This window comes from Panthera uncia, chromosome B1 (genome assembly GCF_023721935.1).
Source record: "Panthera uncia isolate 11264 chromosome B1, Puncia_PCG_1.0, whole genome shotgun sequence".
In the NCBI taxonomy this organism is placed as follows: Eukaryota; Metazoa; Chordata; class Mammalia; order Carnivora; family Felidae; genus Panthera; species Panthera uncia.
In genome coordinates, this window is record NC_064811.1 from 100,837,297 (window position 1) to 100,859,293 (window position 21,997).

General features: G+C 34.3%; 1 protein-coding gene across 4 annotated transcripts in view; it reads left to right on the top strand.

The window, feature by feature from the left end:
• Positions 1 to 21,997, top strand: part of BLTP1 (bridge-like lipid transfer protein family member 1) — a 223,467-nt gene that overhangs the window by 152,561 nt on the left and 48,909 nt on the right. For all 4 annotated transcript variants that reach the window (XM_049631120.1, XM_049631121.1, XM_049631122.1 and 1 more), the window contains 7 exons: positions 1,086 to 1,191; positions 13,070 to 13,167; positions 13,921 to 14,106; positions 14,707 to 14,875; positions 16,410 to 16,621; positions 17,708 to 17,906; positions 21,282 to 21,341. In XM_049631120.1, coding sequence (XP_049487077.1) covers positions 1,086 to 1,191; positions 13,070 to 13,167; positions 13,921 to 14,106; positions 14,707 to 14,875; positions 16,410 to 16,621; positions 17,708 to 17,906; positions 21,282 to 21,341 — 1,030 coding nt within the window. The remainder of the gene's footprint in view (positions 1 to 1,085; positions 1,192 to 13,069; positions 13,168 to 13,920; positions 14,107 to 14,706; positions 14,876 to 16,409; positions 16,622 to 17,707; positions 17,907 to 21,281; positions 21,342 to 21,997) is intronic.

The window sequence follows — 21,997 nt, forward strand, 5'->3', positions numbered from 1 at the left end:
TCTATTCTGAAAAATAAGCACTCCAAATTCTAGTTTAGCAATACTATTATAAATGTTTCATTTGACAGAAAATAAATCTAATGCAGTATGTTGCATAATTCCTTACTGATATTAGAAAGGGATAAAGTTTGTAATTGAGGCAGAACACAATCCCAGATTTGCTAAGAATGCAGTTAATTATAAACACTTGAAGGAATCTAAAATTGTATTCCTCAGAGAGTTGCCTGGTTTACTATGGCCTGAAATAAACACACATGAAAATCACCTTAGCCCATTTTGGACTATTCTATAAAAAATAAAGTGTCCAGGGCAACTTAGACTTTATGTGACTTCTCATTTAGTTAAAGACTACTGAACCTATTTTGCGCTCTTAATTTTTTATAAAAATATGAATGCTGTCAAAGTAGCAAATTTGAAGTATTTCCTTTATTCATAAGGGTGTTTCAAACTATCTTTACTATAATACTCAACTTCAGTTAGGACCTGCTTTCTGTTCAATCTGTTTATTAATTTTCCCCAGAAATTTTATGCCTTATACTAATCATAGGGCATATATTAAAGCTGATTGAGTATATCTGATTAGTTAAATCATGCAAATGTAAGCCTCATGAGAGAGAGAGCCATATTTTATTGTTTTTATTCACCTTAGCATCTAATGAAGTACACAAAGTAGATGGTCAATAAATATTTGAATGAGTAAATAAATTTACTTTCACATGTAATGATACTTGTCCATGGTTCTAAACACTACAACAGTAGTCATTGAAAAAAGACACTACTCTGGACAAAATTCCGATTTTGATATTAGCAGGTAACATAAAGTATAAATTTCATTCTTTTTCAAAAGATAGAAAACAAAAAACCTTATTGGCCACTGTTACTTAAAAAATAAATTTAAGGAATGGCCTATAATGTCAGACCAGTAAAGTATTGGGCAATGTGAATATTTTATAATCTTTCTCAAATAATATGTAGATAATTCATTGTTTTTCTTCAGAGTTTGGATGGCTTATGTGAGCAAAAGATGTATTTAAAACAAATATAGTCAGTAGTGTTAATCTAGTATTCTGATTTTGTTTTGGCAGGTTGGCTCTTTTGAACATAATCTCACAACCGATCTGCTAAACCACTTGGTATTTGTGCAGAAAGTGTTCATGAAGGAAGTTAATGAAGTAATACAGAAAGTTTCTGGTAAGATAATCTCGTACCCTTCAATGGTATGAGCGTTCATCCTGTCATTTAGATATATTTAAACTCTGCATTCCTTTTCTGGCTTTTCCACCTACAGATTCTTTTGCTTATTACTTACTTTTGTCATGTGTAATACATACGTTTATGATTTATAAACTTCACAAAACTCCTTTATACTTTCTCTGCCTGCCACCACAAAAAGAGCGAATAGTGTATGTCTATTAACCAAACTAATCTTACACATTTGGGAAACAAGATTTAGATCAATATTAAGATTTTGACTTTATACCATATGGTGACTCTGCATGCTCTATAGCAACCCTTATGATATTTTTGTTATGCCTCAAGAGTAGATTACAAATGAGCTTCTTAATTACAGTTTTACGTCTTAATAGGAAGTCTATGTTTGATTTTAAAAATGTTTAACTGATCTTTAATTCACAAGATAAAGTATTAAGTATTAGGATGGAAAATAAGTTGACTATGTAAGCATCCTTGAGGCTAAATATTTCCAGTATGGATATAATCACGTTAAAATAATAGTGAAACCAGGGGCGCTTGGGTGGCTCAGTCGGTTGAGCGTCTGATTTCGGCTCAGGTCATGATCTCTCAGTTTGTGAGTTTGAGCCCCGTGTCGGGCTCTGTGCTGACAGCTTAGAGCCTGGAGCCTGTTTCAGATTCTGTGTCTCCCTCTCTCTGCCCCTTCCCCACTCATGCTTTGTCTTTCTCTATCTCTCAATAAACGTTAAAAAAAAATAATAATAGTGAAACCACACCTATAAATTGTCATCAAGAGGAGATTCCTCCATGTTGGTGAATAAATTCATTTATTCATTTAACAGATTTATTAAGTATCTGGGTATTCAATTATAATTTTAATGAGTTCTATGAATGAAAAGAACAAGGTACTATGTGTCAGAGAAAAACAAAGGAATCAGAGAAGGCTTCACAGAGGAAATCAAATCCAAAACCTTATGAATGAAATCTAGTTTGGCAAGAAAGAAGTAGAGAAGGTGCAGGCAAAGCTTATGGACCAGTATTTAATAAGGCCCCAAACGGGGACAAAACTCATTGCATTAAGGAAATAAATTATGTAGCACTTGTGTGAGTAACAGATTTTCCTGCTTCTCATGAGGTGGTTCTGATTTTATCTGAGGTTGGGAAGCTCTGAAATGATTATATTGAAGAAGCCCAATAGAGCTATAGAATTTCATAGGTTAAGTCATAAAAAATTAGATCGTTGGTAGCTTTGGAGTTTTCCTGAAAATGGTTGCATACAAACCATTAAGGAAGAAAAAAATAAATAGCAAAGCCCTTTCTGCCAATGAAGGTGTCTCTATTTGGGGAATATACAAAAGTATTGATGTGGCCCATCTACCTGGTTAAAAATCACATTGGAACTTTGGAATATGGAAGTTAATATTTTAAGCTGGTTTATGAGTTCTAAAGAATATTTTCAAGTCTCTTATTGCTGAATATATATAATGAAAAAATAGACTCAAAGTAATTTTGTGTCTTTCATGGTTAAAAAGCTAGCATTGTAGAGTGCTAGTATCAGACTGCCACTATACATTGCCCTTAAGATGGTTTTTTTGAAGGAGAAAAGCTTTTTCTTAAAATCTTTTTCTTTTTTCGTTTTTTAAATTTTTATTTAATTTCTTTTTAAAATTTACATCCAAGTTAGTTAGCCTATAGTGCAACAATGATTTCAGGAGTAGATTCCTTAATGCCCCTTACTCATTTAGCCCATCCCCCCTCCCACAACCCCTCCAGTAACCTTCTGTTTGTTCTCCATATTTAAGAGTCTCTTATGTTTTTGTCGCCCTCTCTGTTTTATTATTTGTGCTTCTCTAACCTTATGTTCATCTGTTTTGTATCTTAAAGTCCTCATATGAGTGAAGTCATATGATGTTTGTCTTTCTCTGACCAATTTTGCTTAGCATAATACCCTCTACTTTCATCCACATAGTTGCAAATGACAAGATTTCATTCTTTTTGATTGCCGAGTAATACTCCATTGTATATATACACCACATCTTCTTTATCCATTCATCCATCGATGGACATTTGGGCTCTTTGCATACTTTGGCTATTGTTGATAGTGCTTCTATAAACATTGGGGTGCATGTGCCCCTTCGAAACAGCATACCTGTATCCCTTGGATAAATACCTAGTAGTGCAATTGCTGGGTTGTGGGGTAGTTCTATTTTTAGTTTTTTGAGGACCCTCCATACAGTTTTCCAGAGTGGCTGCACCAGTTTGCATTCCCACCAGCAGTGCAAAAGAGATCCTCCTTCTCCGCATCCTTGCCAACATCTGTTGTTGCCTGAGCTGTTAATGTTAGCCTGACAGGTGTGAGGTGGTATCTAATTGTGGTTTTGATTTGTATTTCCCTGATGATGAGTGATGTGGAGCATTTTTTCATGTGTCAGTTGGCCATCTGGATGTCTTCTTTGGAAAAGTATCAATTCATGTCTTTTGTCTATTTCTTCACTGGATTATTTGTCTTTTGGGTGTTGAGTTTGATAACTTCATTATAGATTTTGGATACTAACCCTTTGTCTGATATGTCATTTGCAAATATCTTCTCCCATTCTGTCAGTTGCCTTTTAGTTTTGCTGATTGTTTCCTTTGCTGTGCAGAAGCTTTGTATTTTGATGCGGTCCCAATAGTTCATTTTTTTATTTTTTAAAATTTATTTATTTATTTATTTATTTTGAGACAGACTGCAAGTGGGTTGGGGCAGAGAGAGAGGGAGGCACAGAATCTGAAGCAGGCTCCGAGCTGTCAGCACAGAGCCTGATGTGGGGCTCGAACTCACGAGCTGTGAGATCATGACCTGAGCTGAAGTCGGACGCTCAACCAACTGAGCCACCCAGGCGCCCCTCAATAGTTCATTTTTGCTTTTGTTTCCCTTGCCTCCAGAGACGTGTTGAGTAAGAAGTTGCTGCGGCCAAGGTCAAAAAGGTTTTTGCCTGCTTTCTCCTCTAGGATTTTGATGGCTTCCTGTCTTACATTTATGTCTTTCATCCATTTTGAGTTTATTTATGGTGTAAGAAAGTGGTCCAGGTTCATTTTTCTGCATGTCGCTGTCCAGTTTTCCCAGTACCACTTGCTGAAAAGACTGTTTTCATTCCATTGGATATTCTCTCCTGCTTTGTCAGAGATTAGTTGGTCATACATTTGTGGATCCATTTTTGGGTTCTCTATTCTGTTCCATTGATCTGAGTGTCTGTTCTTGTGCCAGTACCATACTCTCTTGATGATTACAGCTTTATTTTTTTTTTAATTTTTTTTTTTTATGTTTATTTATTTTTGAGAGACAGAGACAGAATGCGAGGGGGTTGGGGCAGAGAGAGAGGGAGGCACAGGATCCGAAGCAGGTTCCAGGCTCTGAGCTGTCAGCACAGAGCCTGACACGGGGCTGGAACTCACGAGCTGTGAGGTCATGACCTGAGCGAAGTCGGATGCTCAACCAACTGAGCCACCCAGGCGCCCCGATTACAGCTTTATAATATAGCTTGAAATCTGGGATTTTGATGCCTCCAGCTTTGGTTTTCTTTTTCAAGATTGCTTTGGCTATTCGGGGTCTCTTATGATTCCATACAAATTTGGGGATTGTTTGTTCTAGCTCTGTGAAGAATGCTGGTGTTATTTTGATAGGTATAGCATTGAACGTGTAGATTGCTTTGGGTAGTATTGACATTTTAACAATATTTGTTCTTCCTACCCAGGAACATGGAATATTTTTCCATTTTTTTGGTGTCATCTTCAACTTTTTCATAAGCTTTCTGTAGTTTTCAGTGTATAGATTTTTCACCTCTTTGGTTAGATCTATTCCTAGGTGTTTTATGGCTTTTGGAACAGTTGTAAATGCAATCAATTCCTTGATTTCTCTTTCTGTTGCTTCATTGTTGGTGTATAGGAATGCAACTGTGCATTGATTTTATATCCTTTGACTTTTCTGAATTCATGGATCAGTTCTAGCAGTTTTTTGGTGGAACCTTTTGGGTTTCCCATATAGAGTAATGTGTCATCTGTGTAGAGTATCGTGTCATCTGTGTAGAGTGAAAGTTTGACCTCCTCCTGGCCAGTTTGGATACCTTTTATTTCTTTGTGTTGTCTGATTGCTGAGGATAAGACTTCTAATACTGTGTTGAATAACGGTGGTGAGAGTGGACATCCCTGTCTTGTTCCTGACCTTAGGGGGAAAGTTCTCAGCTTTTCCCCATTGAGGATGATATTAGCAGTGGGTCTTCATATATGGCATTTATGATCTTGAGGTATGATCCTTCTATCCCTATTTTCTTAAGGGTTTTTATCAAGAAAGTATGCTGTATTTTGTCAAATGCTTCCTCTGCATCTATTGACAGGATCATGTGGTTCTCGTCCTTTTATTGATGTGATGAATCGTACTGATTGTTTTGTGATATTGAACCTGCATCCCAGGTATAAATCCCACTTGGTCATGGTGAATAATTTTTTTAATGTATTGTTGGATCCGGTTGGCTAATATCTTGTTGAGGATTTTTGCATCCATGTTCATGAGGGAAATGGGTCTATAATTCTCCTTTTTTAGTGGTGTCTTTGTCTGGTTTTGGAATCAAGGTAATGCTGGCTTCATAGAAAGAGTTTGGAAGTTTTCCTTCCATTTCTATTTTTTGGAACAGCTTCAAGAGAATAGGTGTTAACTCTTCTTTAAATGTTTGATAGAGTCGGGGCGCCTGGGTGGCTCAGTCAGTTAAGCGGCCGACCTCGGCTCAGGTCATGATCTTGTGGTCTGTGAGTTTGAGCCCCATGTCGGGCTCTGTGCTGACAGCTCAGAGTCTGGAGCCTGTTTCAGATTCTGTGTCTCCCTCTCTCTGACCCTCCCCCGTTCATGCTCTGTCTCTCTCTGTCTCAAAAATAAATAAACATTAAAAAAAAAATTTTTTTTTAAATAATAAATGTTTGATAGAATTCCCCTGGAAAGCAATCTGGCCCTGGACTCTTGTTTTTGGGGAGATTTTTGATTACTCATTCAGTTTCTTTACTGGTTTTGGGTCTGTTCTAATTTTCTGTTTCTTCCTGTTTCAGTTTTGGTAGTTTATATGTTTCCAGGAATTTGTCCATTTCTTCCAGATTGCCCATTTTATTGGCGTATAATTGCTCATAATATTCTCTTATTATTGTTTTGTTTCTGCTGCGTTGGTTGTGATCTCTCCTCTTTCATTCTTGATTTTATTTATTTGGGTCCTTTCCTTTTTCTTTTTGATTAAACTGGCTAGTTGTTTATCAATGTTGTTAAATCTTTCATAGAACCAGCTTCTGGTTTCATTGATCTGTTCTACTGGGTTTTTTGTTTTTTGTTTTTTTTTTTGTTTCAAAAGCATTGATTTCTGCTCTAATCTTTATTATTTCCTGTCTTCTCCTGGTTTGGGGTTTTATTTGCTATTCTTTTTCCAGCTCTTTAAGGTATATGATTAGGTTATGTATCTGAGACTTTCTTCCTTCTTTAGGAAGGCCTGGATTGCTATATATTTCCCTCTTAGGACCACCTTTGCTGCATCCCAGAGATTTGGGGCTGTGGTATTATCATTTTCATTGGTTTCCATATACTTTTAAATTTCCTTTTTAACTTCTTGCTTAGCCCATTCATTCTTTAGTAGGATGTTCTTTAGTCTCCAAGTATTTGTTACCTTTCCAAATTTTTCTTGTGGTTGATTTCGAGTTTCATAGCATTGTGGTCTGAAAACATGCACGGTATGATCTTGATCATTTTGTACTAGTTGAGGGCTGATTTGTGTCCCAGTATGTGATCTATTCTGGAGAACGTTCCATGTGCGCTGGAGAAGAATATATATTCTGCTGCTTTAGGATGAAATGTTCTGAATGTATCTATTAAGTCCACCTGGTTCAGTGTGGCATTCAAAGCCATTGTTTCCTTGTTGATTTTCTGTTTACACGATCTGTCCATTGCTGTAAGTGGGGTGTTGAAGTCCCCTACTATTATGGTATTATTATCAATGAGTTTCTTTATGTTTGTGATTCGTTTATATATTTGAGTGCTCCACATTTGGAGCATAAATGTTTACAGTTGTTAGGTCTTCTTGGTGGATAGACCCCTTAATTATGATGTAATGCCATTCTTCATCTCTTGTTACAGTCTTTATTTTTAAAGTCTAGATTGTCTGATATGAGTATGGCTACTCCAGCTTTCTTTTATTGACCATTAGCATGATAGATGGTTCTCCATCTCCTTACTTTGAATCTGAAGGTGTTTTTAGGTCTAAAGTGGGTCTCTTGTAAACAGCATATAGATGGATCTTGTTTTCTTATCCATTCTGTTACCATATGTCTTTTGTTTGGAGCATTTAGTCCATTGACGTTTAGAGTGAGTACTGAAAGATATGAGTTTATTGCCATTATGTTTCTTGGAGTTTCTTGGAGTTTCTGGTGGTGTTCTCCAGTCCTTTCTAGTCTTCATTGCATTTGGTCTTTCCCTGCCCTCCACCCCCCCCCCCCATCTTTTCTCCCCTGAGAGTGTCCCCCTTAAAATTTCTAGCAGGGCTGGTTTAGTGGTCACGAACTCCTTTGGTTTTTTTATAGCCTCGCTGGATAAAGAATTCTTGGCTGCATATTTTTCTGATTCAGCACATTGAATGTATCCTGCCACTCCTTTCTGGCCTGCCAAATTTCTGTGGATAGGTCTGCTGCAAACCTGATCTGTCTTCCCTTGTAGGTTAGGGACTTTTTTTTCCCTTGCTGCTTTCATGATTCTCTCCTTGCCTGAGTATTTTGTGAATTTGACTATGATATGCCTTATTGATGGTCGGTTTTTGTTGAATCTAATGGGGGTCCTCTCTGCTTCCTGGATTTTGATGTCTGTGTCTTTCCCCAGGTTAGGAAAGTTTTCTGCTATGATTTGCTCACATAACCCTTCTACCCCTTTCTCTCTTCATCTTCTGGGACCCCTATGATTCTGATGTTGTTCCTCTTTTTAATGAGTCACTGATTTCTCTCATTCTTAAATTGTGCTCTTTTGCCTTAGTCTCCCCCTTTTTTTCTGCTTCATTATTCTCCTTAAGTTTGTCCTCTGTATTGCTGATTTGCTGCTCTGCCTCCTGCATCCTTGCCACCACATCAACCATTCAAGATTGCAGCTTAGTTATAGCATTTTTTATTTCATCCTGACTAGCTTTTACTTCTTTTATCTCTGCAGAAAGGGACTCTAATCTATTTTCGACCCCAGCTAGTATCTTATTATCATGATCCTAAATTCTGGTTCAGACATCTTGCTTGTATCTGTGTTAAGTCCCTGGCTGTCATTTCTTCCTGCTCTTTCTTTTGAGGTGAATTCCCGCTGAGTTCTGTGGTTCAGGTTGTGCATATTGTTGTGTTAATCCTCAAATCAGTTTTCTAGGTGTGCAGGATGGTTTAGTATTGATCTGGCTGCATTTCATGGATGCGAGACGCAAAAAACAAAAACAAAACAAAACTTCCATGCTATTCCACCATCTTGGCTCCTCTAAAATCTTTTTCTTTTAATGTTTATTTGTTTTTGGGAGAGAGAGTGAGTGAGCATGCACAAGCGGGGAGAGACAGAGAGGAGGACAGAGGATCCAAATAGGGCTCCACTACTCCTCAAACTCAGGATCTTTGAGATCATGACCTGAGCCACCCAGCAACCGAGAAAGGCTTTTCTTAACCTTTGAATTGCAATCAGTGAGGAGTTAAAGTATATTCCTAAGTTTATGAAGAATGAACTGGAAAAGAAGACTAAAAATTAATATTCTAACCATGAAGACTTACCAATCACTGTAGAGAATTCAGAAATAAGATTCTGATTCTAAAGTCATTTAGTGGCTAGGTCTGATCCTTGAGTCATTCCTGACTGGAGACAGCCATGAACTCTAGGAAAATAGCTGAAAGTAAGTTGTGTATCATCTAGCTATCACCAGAACCTCATAGAGTGGAGATCTTATCAAAACCAGAGAAGGTACTCTTTACTGAGAGGGAATGCTTTGAACCCTTATAACCAAGTTTCTTAGTATTCTAATCTCGGTATTGCTTCCCTCGTCTACCAAATCTTCATAGCTTTTGTCCTTATTTCTTTTTTTCTTACACCTTTTTCTCATGCTTTTCCTTAATATTACATTTAGCTCTAGGACATTTTCTCAATATTACATTTAGCTCTAGGAATACTCATTTACATCAGTCATCAAGTTTGTTAGGAAATTCTTTTTTGAGGAATCAATTCTTGTAATCTTACTCTCACGGACTCCCTTGATTTTAGAAAGACATGGATAATCACTGACCTAGTAAACATAAAAGATTTATTTTTGAATATGTACAGTCATCTTAGAAACATATAAGGAGGTTCCCTTCTGAGAATTGGGCCTTTCATATATTTAATTCATAATGAGGTAAAAAAAAAAATGAAGTTAATGTGACTAACAGTATCTGATATTTCTATAAGCTAAAATTATTGTGTAATACATTTGTAAGAGATGGAGCTCTTGCTTTTACATTTTAAGAAAAATAAATTTTTCTGAAACTACTAAAAGATATTCAAGGCTGTGATAGATCAACAAAAAAATAGGCTTTTAAAAAAATGGACTTTACTTATTAGAGAATGTTTAGGTCCATAGCAAATTGAGGGAAGGTTACTGAGATTTCCCAAATATCCCCTTGTGTCCAGTCATGTATAGCCTCCCCCATTATCAGCATCCCCCACCAGAGTGGCACATTTGTTACAAATGATGAATCTGCATTGGCACACCATTATCACCCAAAGTCCATAGTTTACATTAGGGTTCACTCTTGGTGTTGTACACTCTGTGGATTTAGAGAAATGTATATTGACATTTATTTGCCATTATAGTATCCTACAGGGTAGTTTCACTGCCCTAAAAATCCTTGGTGCTCCACCTATTTATCCCTCCCTTGGTTGCTTCCATATTTTGGCAATTATGAATAAAGCTATAAATATCTGTGTGTAGGGTTTTGTGTGGACATAAGTTTTTAGCTCCTTTGGGAAATAACCAAGGAGTGTGATTGCTGGATCATATGGTAAGAGTGTGTTTAGTTTTATGAGAAACTATCAAACTGTCTTCCCAAGTGGCCATACCATTTTGCATTCCCACCAGGAATGCATGAGAGATCTTGTTGCTACACATCCTTAACAGCGTTTGGTGGTGTCAGTGTTCCAAATTTTGGCTATTCTAATGGGTTTGTAGTGGTATCTTAAGATTGTTTTGATTTGCATTTCCCTGATGATATGATGATATGTATAAAGCATCTTCCCTTGTGCTTATTTGCCACCTGTGTATCTTCTTTGGTGAGATGTCTGTTAAAGTCTTTGGCCCATTTTTTAATCAGGTTTTTTGTTTTCTTATTGAGTTTTAAGAGCTTTTTGCATGTATTAGAAACAGTCCTTTATCAATTATACCTTTTAGAAATATTTTTTCCTAGTTTTGGCTGGTCTTCTCATTCTCTTGACACTGTCTTTTGCAAAGAAAAATTTTTTAATTTTAGTGGAGTACAGTTTATCAGTTCTTTCTTTCATGGATTATGACTTTGGTATTATATCTAAAAACTCATCGCCGTACTGAAGGTTTATTTAGGTTTTTTTCTTATGACGTTTTATAAAACGTTTATAGTTTTGTGTTTTACATTTAGATCTGTGATCCATTTTGAGTTAATTTTTGTGAAGCATGTAAGGCTTACGTCTAGATTCATTTTTTTTGCATGTGGATATCCAGTTATTCCAGCACCATCTATTGAAAAGACTATCTTTGCTTCATTATATTGCCTTTGCTTCTTTGTCAAAGATCAGTTCACTATATGGATCTCTTTCTGGGCTCTTTGTTCTGTTCCAGTGACATTGTCTCATCTTTCACCAGTCCCACACTGCCTTGATTACTGTAGTTTGTAGTCTTGAAGTCAGGTAGTGTCAGTCCTCTAGCTTTTTTCTTCTCCCTAATTGGCTATCCTGGGTCTTTTGTCTATACATACCTTAGAATCAGTTTGTTGATTCCCACAAAATAACTTGCTATGATTTTGATTGGAATTGCATTGAATTTATAGATCAAATTGGGAAGAAATGACATCTTGACAGTATTCAGTCTTCCTATCCATGGACGTGAAATATCTTTCCATTTATTTAATTTATTTATTCATTCATTCATTCATTCATTCATTCCATACTCTTGTTTGATATCTTTCCTCAGAATTTTGTAGTTTTCCTCATGTAGACCTTGTACGTATATTATTAATTTATACCTAAGTATTTAATTTTTTGTGGTGCTAATGTAAATGGCATTGTGGTTTTTGTTTTTCTTTTTGAGAGAGAGAGAGTATGCACACACACACGCATGTGTGGGGAAAGAGCAGAGAGAGAGGGAGACAGAGGATCCAAAGCAGGCTCCGTGCTGTCAGCACATAGCCAGTGTGGGTCTTGAATTCACAAACTGTGAGATCATGACCTGAGCTGAAGTCAGACACCTAACCAGACTGAGCCTAGCATTGTGTTTTTCATTTTAAATTCCACTCTTTGTTGGAAAGTGATTGGGCTTTGTGCATTAATAACCTTACATGCAACCTTGCAGTGATTGCTTATTGGTTCCAGGAGTTTTTTTGCCAGTTCTTGCAGATTTTCCACACAAATAATATATATAATCCTGTCATTTGTGAACAAAGACAATTTTATTTTCTCTTTCCCAATTTGTATACCCTTTATTTCCTTTTCTTGTGTTATTGCATTAGGTAGGACTTCTTGTATAATGTTGAACAAGATTGGTAAGAAGAGTCATCCTTGCTTGTACCTGATCTAAGTAGGAAAGTTTCAAGCTTTTGACCGTTAAGCATGATCTTAACTCTAGATTTTTGTAGATATTATCTAATTGAGGAAATTTCCTCTATTCCTTTTTATTGAGAGTTTTTATTATGAATGGGTGTTGGATTTTGTGAAATGCTTTTTCTGCATTTCTCTCTTTTATTTAAATTTCTTTTTTTCATTTAAATAATCTCTATACCCAACGGGGACTCTAATTCATAATCCCAAATCAAGAGTTGCACAGTCTTCCAAATGAGCCAGCCAGGCACCCCTTTTTCTGCATCTCTTGATATGACCATGTGATTTTTTTCTTCTTTAGCCTATTGACGTGATAGATTGCATTAATTTGATTCCCTAGTGGAGAAAACTTCTCATCCCATATGTATAATATGCTCCCTGGGATGATGCTAAACTCAGCATACATACAAAAAGATTAATCACTTTAAGATGGAGAATTTAAAGATTATATATGCAGAAAAATTTTTTCATCAAGAGGAAGAAAAGTGGAAATAGAAGTTACACATTAAAACATCAGAACATTATTTTGTGGATGTCATATTGATGGACAGCAAATGATATTAATAGGAACTGTATCCCAGGGTCTCCTACCCCATGTTTTTTTTTTTAATTTATAGGACCAACCTTTGTTGACATACTCTTTATTATTAGCACATATTAGCTTATGTTTAAAATTTCTCCACCTTTATTTTTTTTATTTTGTTTGCAGCACATCTAAATGTAAATAACATTTTTGATTGAAGAAACTAGTCCAATTTACTTTTTTCCCATAAATGGAAAAATGAGACATATAATTACATTTGTTTAATTATATACATAATGTTTTAATTTTGCCCTTATAAAATGTTCTTAATAAATGCCTACATGTGCAGTATTATCCCTATCTTATATCTATGGCAGGAAATGTAACATGGCTAAGGTTCCCTAATAACAATTGGATTAATAATCAGAAAACAGAAAATAACTGTTCTATATTTTTTTAAATGAACAAAATAATTATCATTTTCCTTTTAAAGTGATTTCCTCACACCCACATTTACTTAGGTGGGGAGCAGCCTATTCCTCTTTGGAATGAACATGATGGGACGGCAGATGGAGATAAGCCTAAAATTCTACTCTATTCCCTGAATTTGCAGTTTAAGGTAACATACAAATAATTATACTTTTCAAAGTATTTTTCTAATTTTTTAATTCTAAATTTCTAATTTTTTAGTTATAGAAAACTCATATTATACATAAATGTGCCAAGTAGAAAATAAAAATGAAGTATAACCCCATCCACTCAAGAGAAAAGGCTTTAACAAGTGAATATTCTTTAGTACTTTTTTCTATTTGTATTTTTACATATGCATATTATTTATGCATTTTAAAAACTTTGGATACCTTTCCATGTCAGAACATATAGATCAACTTTATCTTCCCAACAGCTCTACTATTTATTATATAGTTGTAACAGTTTATTTAACTGTTCCCTACTGGTAAATATTTTAATTTTTTTCTAATTATTACAGCTATAAGTTAGTCTGTAAGATATATTTTGTACATTTGTTCAATTAACAATAATACCTTAATAGAAACCTTAATATTTCAAATATTTAAGATATCAGCATTGTTAAAAATATCATTATTACCAAATAGTTCTTTAATTATAATTAATGTTTTTAACCCATGAACAGTTCAGATGTTAAATACAAAATACTAAAATGAAATTTAATAGCTAAAAAATCCACTACTAATATGAGAAATTAAGGAATGTTGACAGCTTTATCAGCTCATTAGACAACCCATATGTATTTTAAACATGGCTATTTTATCATATATTGAAAGGTGTCATTTAAGTGAGTGTATATTGTTGATTTAAGATTCTTTTTTTCCCTCCTAACATAATCTCCTAGGGCATCCAAGTAACAGCCACAACTCCATCAATGAGAGCTGTGAGATTTGAAACTGGATTGATAGAGCTGGAACTTTCAAACCGACTTCAAACCAAAGCCTCACCAGGAAGCAGCAGCTATCTGAAACTGTTTGGTAAATGCCAAGTGGATTTAAATCTGGCATTAGGACAAATTGTCAAACATCAGGTGAGTACAGAATTTGCTGACATTAGAATTTTGGCTTTTAATTTTGTATATCAATTTGAACTACTTTAAATATTACTATACTTTAAAAAAAATGTTTTTAATGTTCCTAAAATTTTTAATTGTAAATTGGAGTCAAGAAGCCTCATTTAAGAAGGCCTTTAGAGTTTTAGTTTGGCATTTTACTTAGTGTTTTGGGTGTTATATTATTAGTTTATAGTTTAGTGCAAATGCAATCATGTGAAGCTTAATTCAGCATCTTCATAAATATTTGTTTATAATTTCTTTTTATTTTGTTAAGCATTATTTTTTTATTTCAGCACTCGGTACTAACATTGGCCAACTCTTAAAATGTTACTAAGTTTCTTACTATTTAATATTGGTAAGTTTTTCTTGCCATAATGTTAAACATAAAAAGTTAAATATATATGCACACACAGCAATAAATCAGATTTTATTTTATAAAAATTTAACTTTCACAGCTCATGGGGGGCTTTTTTGTTACTGTTGTTTTATTTTGCTAGAAATTATTAAAATGTTTAGTTTTTTTTGTCGGAACATTTTCCATTACTTGATTTTATTGAGCCTTTAATTTTATTTTAGGTTTATGAGGAAGCTGGTTCTGATTTTCATCAAGTTGCCTATTTTAAAACCAGAATTGGATTAAGAAATGCCCTCCGAGAAGAAATCAGTGGTTCTTCAGATAGAGAAGCTGTGCTTATTACCTTGAATAGACCAATTGTTTATGCACAGCCTGTGGCCTTTGACAGAGGTAAGATAAAGTCCATCAACACTGTCTTGTTGGAGTTAGAAACGTTTTGGAAATGTTGGATAAGAATCATTTGTAGTTTACCGGTGTAAATACTTGACAGCTAAATGTCTCCTAAATTTGAAATGTGAACATCCAAGAAAAGTTTGTTGTTTATATCAGCTTTTAAAGTTATTTTATTTTTTAAAGTTATTTGCCTTCTACATGGGATATATAGGATGTCTGATTCAGAATTCTGATTGTAATGCTAATAAGGTTCCCTTTCAAAAACTAATGTACCCATTTGTTTTGACACTGTCTATTCACTTATTCTGTCTGTAAACATTTCCTGTCTGGGCATGGAATACAAATAAGGAAAACAGGACCTTTGCCCTCAAGGAACTCTCAGTCCAGTGGGAAAGAGCAAAGTACACTACAGAGAGGAGTTAGAGAGATACATGTTCTAGTATCTGAGTGAGCCTCTAACTTTGCCTGTTCTTCTTAGAGGGAAAACTAATTCTTCAGATTCGACTTGGAGTTAGAAGTTCACTAGGAAGACAACGAAATGACAGCTTGTCTTATTTATCTTTGTATCTGAAGTTTTAGAACAGTCCCTGGCTTATAGTAAGAACTACATAAATGTTTACCAAATGAGAGAGAATATGAATGAGTATATATGAACACAGAGGTTTAAAAACTATAACAGCTTTCATAAAAGAAAATAATAGGAAATAAGGCTGAACAGATAGATACAATCTCATTACTGTATATTGGGCAAATATGTTGGAATTGTAACTTAGAAGTAATGAAGAACCATTTATGACGCCATTTAAGATTTAAATTGGTGTAGGCATTGGCTGGTGATAAGTCTGTTAGAAAACTGTTCTTTTGGCAGTGTTATGGATAACATTTTATTTTGTTAAATTCTGTGCACTTACTCTTCATTTCACATCTTACCTTTCATCAGCTTTTAACAGTTCTTAAAGTACTTTGCATTCTTTGTGTCCAGGATACTTGCTTTTCTTTCTACTTCTCTGGCTCCTTCATGTTTACCTCCTCTTTAGGCTTCTCCCTCTATACACAGCATTAAATGGAGGTTTTCCTTAAGGTTTCATTCTTATTACAGACTCAGATGTCTTGACTTTTGTAGGTCATATCTTTTTAATGTATACTCCTACTGTTATGTACCTCTCCTTCAGGAATTTTTAACAGTTGTAACAGTAAAGTCTACAAAGTTGGGGACCATGTTTTGTTTTCATTTGTTATTGCATCCTGTTGCATAGCATCTAATTGGCATTTCACAAATAATTTATTACATGAACAAATGGACCTGGATTATTTTCTTTTTTCTGCCATTATGCATTTGCCTGCTTTCTGCTTTTTTTTTTTCCTCTGTCAAATTGACCATATCATCTTAGATCCTAATTCTAATGCTGTATTTTTTGGTGGGAATAATTTTAGTAATAAGCCAGATTTTGTAGCTATTGAGGTTTACTTGCCTTACAGCTTTACAGCTTTCATTTAAATTTTCTTTCCTCCCTGCCTTAATTATAAAAAGCTGTGCTGTTTTGGCTGAATTATAAGGCTGCCTATGACAACTGGAATGAACAACGAATGGCTTTACATAAAGATATCCATATGGCTACAAAGGAAGTAGTAGATATGCTACCAGGTATCCAGCAAACATCAGCCCAGGCCTTTGGGACTCTCTTCCTCCAGCTTACTGTGAATGATCTGGGAATATGTCTGCCCATCACAAATACTGCGCAGGTACAGAAAATCAAATCATAGTCTAAGATTAAGAGTGAAACATTCTACTAACCATTTCTATGTATATAGAGTATAACAATTTTTTCAGATTAACAATTTATAACTTGGGTTTAGTAAATAGCAAGTAAAATTGAGTTCCTTCAGCCATTATTCATCCACAGTGTATTAAATAGGTATCTCATGAGACTTTGCTCTGAAGCGCTCTTCATCAGAATTATGATGAGATTGATACCCATCTAATAAGCCTTAATTTTTACATTGGAAATAAGCAGCTTAGTTTTCAGAATCTTTTTGTTTTGTTTTTTAGCAAATAAGTCTTTGGCATGCATTTGTTAATAAAATAGAAGCAAAAGAACATTTAAGAATACTGTGTAATAGGGTTTAGTAACCTCATCTAAATTAGAGTAGGGAATTTCAAAATGCTTTTAAGCTGAAATAGTTGGTAATGAAACTTCCAAAGTATGTGTGTTGGATAAAGCAAGAGTTTTCATAATTTAGGACTAATTCTTAGGAGTACATATTTGCGTGGACACGTGTATGAGACAAAAAAGGGCTATAAACCCCTATCAGGCTTAAGAAATTAAAATTAGAACAAATACAGAGGTCTATTTTACTGTTAAAATTTACTGTAAATAACCTGTAACCTGTTGTCAAATGGGTTTATCTTTTAGTATTTTGTTTGGCAACACACTGTGAAGAAAAGCCCTGGGTTGAGGATTGGCAACATATATTTATGCCTCAGGAGTTGAAAAATGGTAGTTTTTTAACGGCATGATGGACAGAACTCAGGAAAGCCATACACACTGACGGTGGTTGTCATAATGAGAATGTTCCCCACAACTAAATCAGAAGCTTGAGATAGAAAACTAGATAATTAACCTTTTGCGAGTTAAAAAAGAAAAAGACGCACATGGCAAATGTATTTCACTTCAGTAATTTTTAAAAGCATCTTTTTACGGTACTTTCTAATTAAACTTTCTAGGCTTGACGTTTTCCAGACTTTTGTTCCTAGGAATTCTGTGAGAATTTCCAAATTTAAAAAAGTGTTGTATTTTGTCTTATTTTTTTCTTCAATATATTTTGCAGTCTAATCACACTGGAGACCTTGACATTGGTTCTGCTTTAGTATTGACCATTGAAAGTACTCTCATCACTGCTTGTTCTTCAGAATCTCTGGTTAGTAAAGGGCATTTCAAAAACTTTTGTATTCGTTTTGCTGATGGCTTTGAGACGTCGTGGGATGACTGGAAACCAGAAATTCGTGGCGATCTAGTGATGAATGCCTGTGAGTGACTTATTTTCTGTATGATGTTTAGGATTTGTTTAAATTGAAAAAAAAAAACAGAAATAGTGTCTTTATTTGTAAAACCAAAGGATGCTCAGCTATAGGAATGTTATTGGATTTTGTGAAATAAGAACTATTTCTAGTTAAATGTTCATATTTGTGAAAAATGTCTGGTTTCAGTAGTTCGGGTAAGTAAACCAATTAGGCATTCTGCTTAATAGTATAACAGTTGAAGATTTGTTTACTATCTGATTTGTTCCTGTAGTTGATTCATGAATGACCAGATAAAGCATCTTTGTTCTGTGGGGATCTTGAAAGAAAGTGATAAATGTGTAAGAACTAGTTCATCATATAACATAGAACAGGTTGTAGATAACCAGGAACAGGAACTCCAGCCACAAAATATTGACGTTAATAAATCCACGTGTCTAAATTTGTAAGCTACAGAGTATAACTTGTGTGAATTCTTCCAATTCCATAATACTGGAGGTTGGGAGTAACTAAAGCTGTGTTTATATACAATTTTGAAAGTATATGGGTTTATTTTTATTTTAATATATTAAATATTATAGCAGGGTTAACAAATCACCATTAATTTTATAATAAAGAAAAAACTGCATTTGAGGAATTAAAGGTTGTGAACTAAAATTCCTCAGCCAGTCTCTAAGCCAAAATTAATACTTACTCTACAAAAGGTAGCATAGCATGCGGTTGTTTATGCAGTTCTTTTGCCCTCTCCACTGGAAGAAAATCTTTCCAGTTCTGGGTATTCTTTAAAGAACAAGAATATTCTTCATTATTTTTATATCAAAAATTGAAGTTTTGACATTCCATGTTGATTAAAACTTAGATAAAACTATAGGTGAAATTCTCAGTATTGTATGCTTCTCATTTAGGTAATTCATATAAAATACTGGGATTTCTCTGAAATACTTCAGGTTACTAAGAAGCCTTGATATCAAAGTACTTATGCCCAATATTCAAAAGACCAAAAATAGCCTGGATCAGAAATCTTTACAAATAATATTTTACACAGTTGTTATATTTATTTTTAAAAATCACTGTAACTCCGGACGCCTGGGTGGCTCAGTCAGCTGAGTATCTGACTCTTGATTTAGGCTCCGATCATGATCTAACGGTTTATGAGATCAAGCCCCATGTTGGGCTCTGAGCTGAGAGCCTGGACCCTGCTTGGGATTCTTTCCCTGTTCCTCTTTCTCTCAAAATAAAAATATTAAAAACTTTTAAAAATCACTATAATTCTTGTCTATTTTTTTCTTAAAATAAATTTAGATCTACTGATTTGTATTAAGATGACATCTTTGCCATTATTATTTTTTTATTAAAAAAAAATTTTTTTTAATGTTTATTTTTGAGAGAGAGAGAGACCAAACATGAGCTGGGGAGGGGCAGAGAGAGAGAGGGAGACACAGAATCTGAAGCAGACTCCAGGCTCTGAGCTGTCAGTACAGAGCCTGATGCAGGGCTCAAACCCACAAGCCATGAGATCATGACCTGAGCTGAAGTCGGACGCTTAATCAACTGAGCCACCCAGGCACCCCTGCCATTATTATAATCATTAAAATGGATAGAATATTTTGGAAGCAAAGGAAGAATACCTTTCTTAAACAGTTTATTATAAAAGGAAAATGCATGAGAAATGTGCCTCTGAATCAAAATCAAAAATATTTTAAAAATGCATAAATAATAACTCAGCACCTCAGAGTATATATACCAAGTAGAATACAAACATGCTGATAATTGTGATAATAATCATGGTTTATTTTAGGTTTTGTAGGATATTAAATGACTTGTTTATAACATGTTTTTGGTTTGGTGTCTTGGGAAGGAAGCAGACGAGTGGTTGCTTCATTGATTTAAGAATTCTAAATTATAAAAGGGGCAGATTAGTTTTTGTTAGTAATAATAAATAGAATATACACGACGTTTAATATTTTTGACAAAAAAGAGTTGAGTTAGGGTAGAGAAACAAGGAAAGGTAGAGTTATGCCTTAGGATTTTTTTTTTTACAGATCATTTTAAAATCAGGCCCTAGAAAAAAGATGGCACAGTGGAATTGCCTCTCTAGGGTGATAATGTTTTCTAGGAATTACAGTAAAAATTAGAAAGGACAATCTATAGGAAGAGTTCAAAGGACCCTGTAAGTAGATAGAAAAGATAAGACTCTGTTCAGTAACATGTATTTATAGAAATTATAAAAACCATTAGAAGTTGAAAATGTAGCATGGAAAAAAAAAAGTTTGAAAGACTTCAAGCTCTTTGATTAGAGTGATTTAGTTGATTCCCTTCTCCTCACTTTCAGCATTTGGATCTACTCCTAAAAATCTTAATATTCCTTTTTAACTCATCATGGCTCGTAATATATGATTTTATATAATTTTTAAAACTGAATTTAAAAAAAATTCTCTGCTACTTCTTAGGATTAAAAATCCTAAAAGTTTTCTATCCTTTTTTTTATTTACTAGCTTTCATTTGGCCTAAATTATGTTACTCAAATTTCAGAGGGTTTTCTTTTCATTCCGGCATTCTTAGATTTGAAGAGTTAACTAAGTTTCTTTTGCTCTGTTTTATAACCATGACTATAAAGGTGAATTGGGCAATATTTTACCCTAGGACAAGATCTAGTTCTCTCATATTCTATAATTTGTATGTGAGGTACAGGTAACATACGTCTCAAACTATAGATTTTAGTTATTGGCATCATGTTAAAAAAAAAAAAACCCACATAATAGAAATTTTCACTTAATAAACTCTTTCTCCCAAATATGTTGTAGTATTTCTGCAACTCAGATTTGAGTAGCTATCAAAGTACCATTCCAATGATGGCACAAATTGTCAAAGCCTCTAGAAACTAGAATTTCAGGGTCAGTCAGGTATTGCCACATGCAGAGTATAAAGATAAAGTTGCAGTTAAGTTCTCATAAGCATAAAATAAAAAATGTTGAATTATGAAATATTATGAGTCATCTAAGGTAGTCGTTTCATTCTGCAGATTAGAAACTGAAGCCTAAAGGGGCCCCTGGGTAGCTCAGTTGGTTAAGCGTCCTGACTTCGACTCAGGTCATGATCTTAATGTTTGTGAGTTCGAGCCTTGCATCGGGCTCCGTGCTGACAGCTCAGAGCCTGGAACCTGCTTCGAAATGTGTCTCCCTCTGGTACTGTCTCTCAAAAAATGAAAAATGTTAAAAAAAATTTTTTTAAATAACAAAACGAAGAAACTGAAGGCTAAAGAGGCTAGTGATTCTATTCTATTTATATTTAGCTATTAATCTTTGGGCAAAACACTGCAGTATAATATTTAATCACAAGCATAATTTTATTGAAAACTATTTTGGGGGGTGGTTTTTTGTGCAGGTGTAGTTCCAGATGGCACCTATGAAGTATGTTCTAGGACTACAGGACAAGCAGCTGCTGGTAGGTTCACAATTGGTATAACTTTTTCTTTTTTCTTCTTACATATATGAGATAGAATTCTGCGTTTTTATACATATATATACATATCTATATATGTATATTTATAGCCTTTATGTTAACAGTAAGAATTTTTTATTTAAACTAATTCTGATGTTCCCTGATTTTTTAAAATTATTTTTGTAATATTAGCATATTTTTATTTATTTAACAATTATTTATTAGACACTTGCTGTGTATAAAATATATGGCAAAAAGTTTTGGGAAAGACAAAGATGGATAGGATATACTTTCTACTCTGTATAAATTCTGATATAGTTAAGGCTCTGCAGCATAATTAAGCTATAATAAGTGATAAGTTCAATAAAATATAAAATTCCAATTGCCACTGAAATTTGTTGAAGAGAGAGAAAAATTTCAAATTTGTAAGGATACTGGAATCAGAAAAAGCTTCTTTTAATATTTTAACAAACGTGAACAGGGACTTGACAGATAAAATTATTTCTTTTTTTTTTTTTCTTTTTTATTTATTCATTTTATTTATTTATTTATTTATTTATTTATTTTTTAATATATGAAATTTACTGTCAAATTGGTTTCCATACAACACCCAGTGCTCATCCCAAAAGGTGCCCTCCTCAATACCCATCACCCACCCT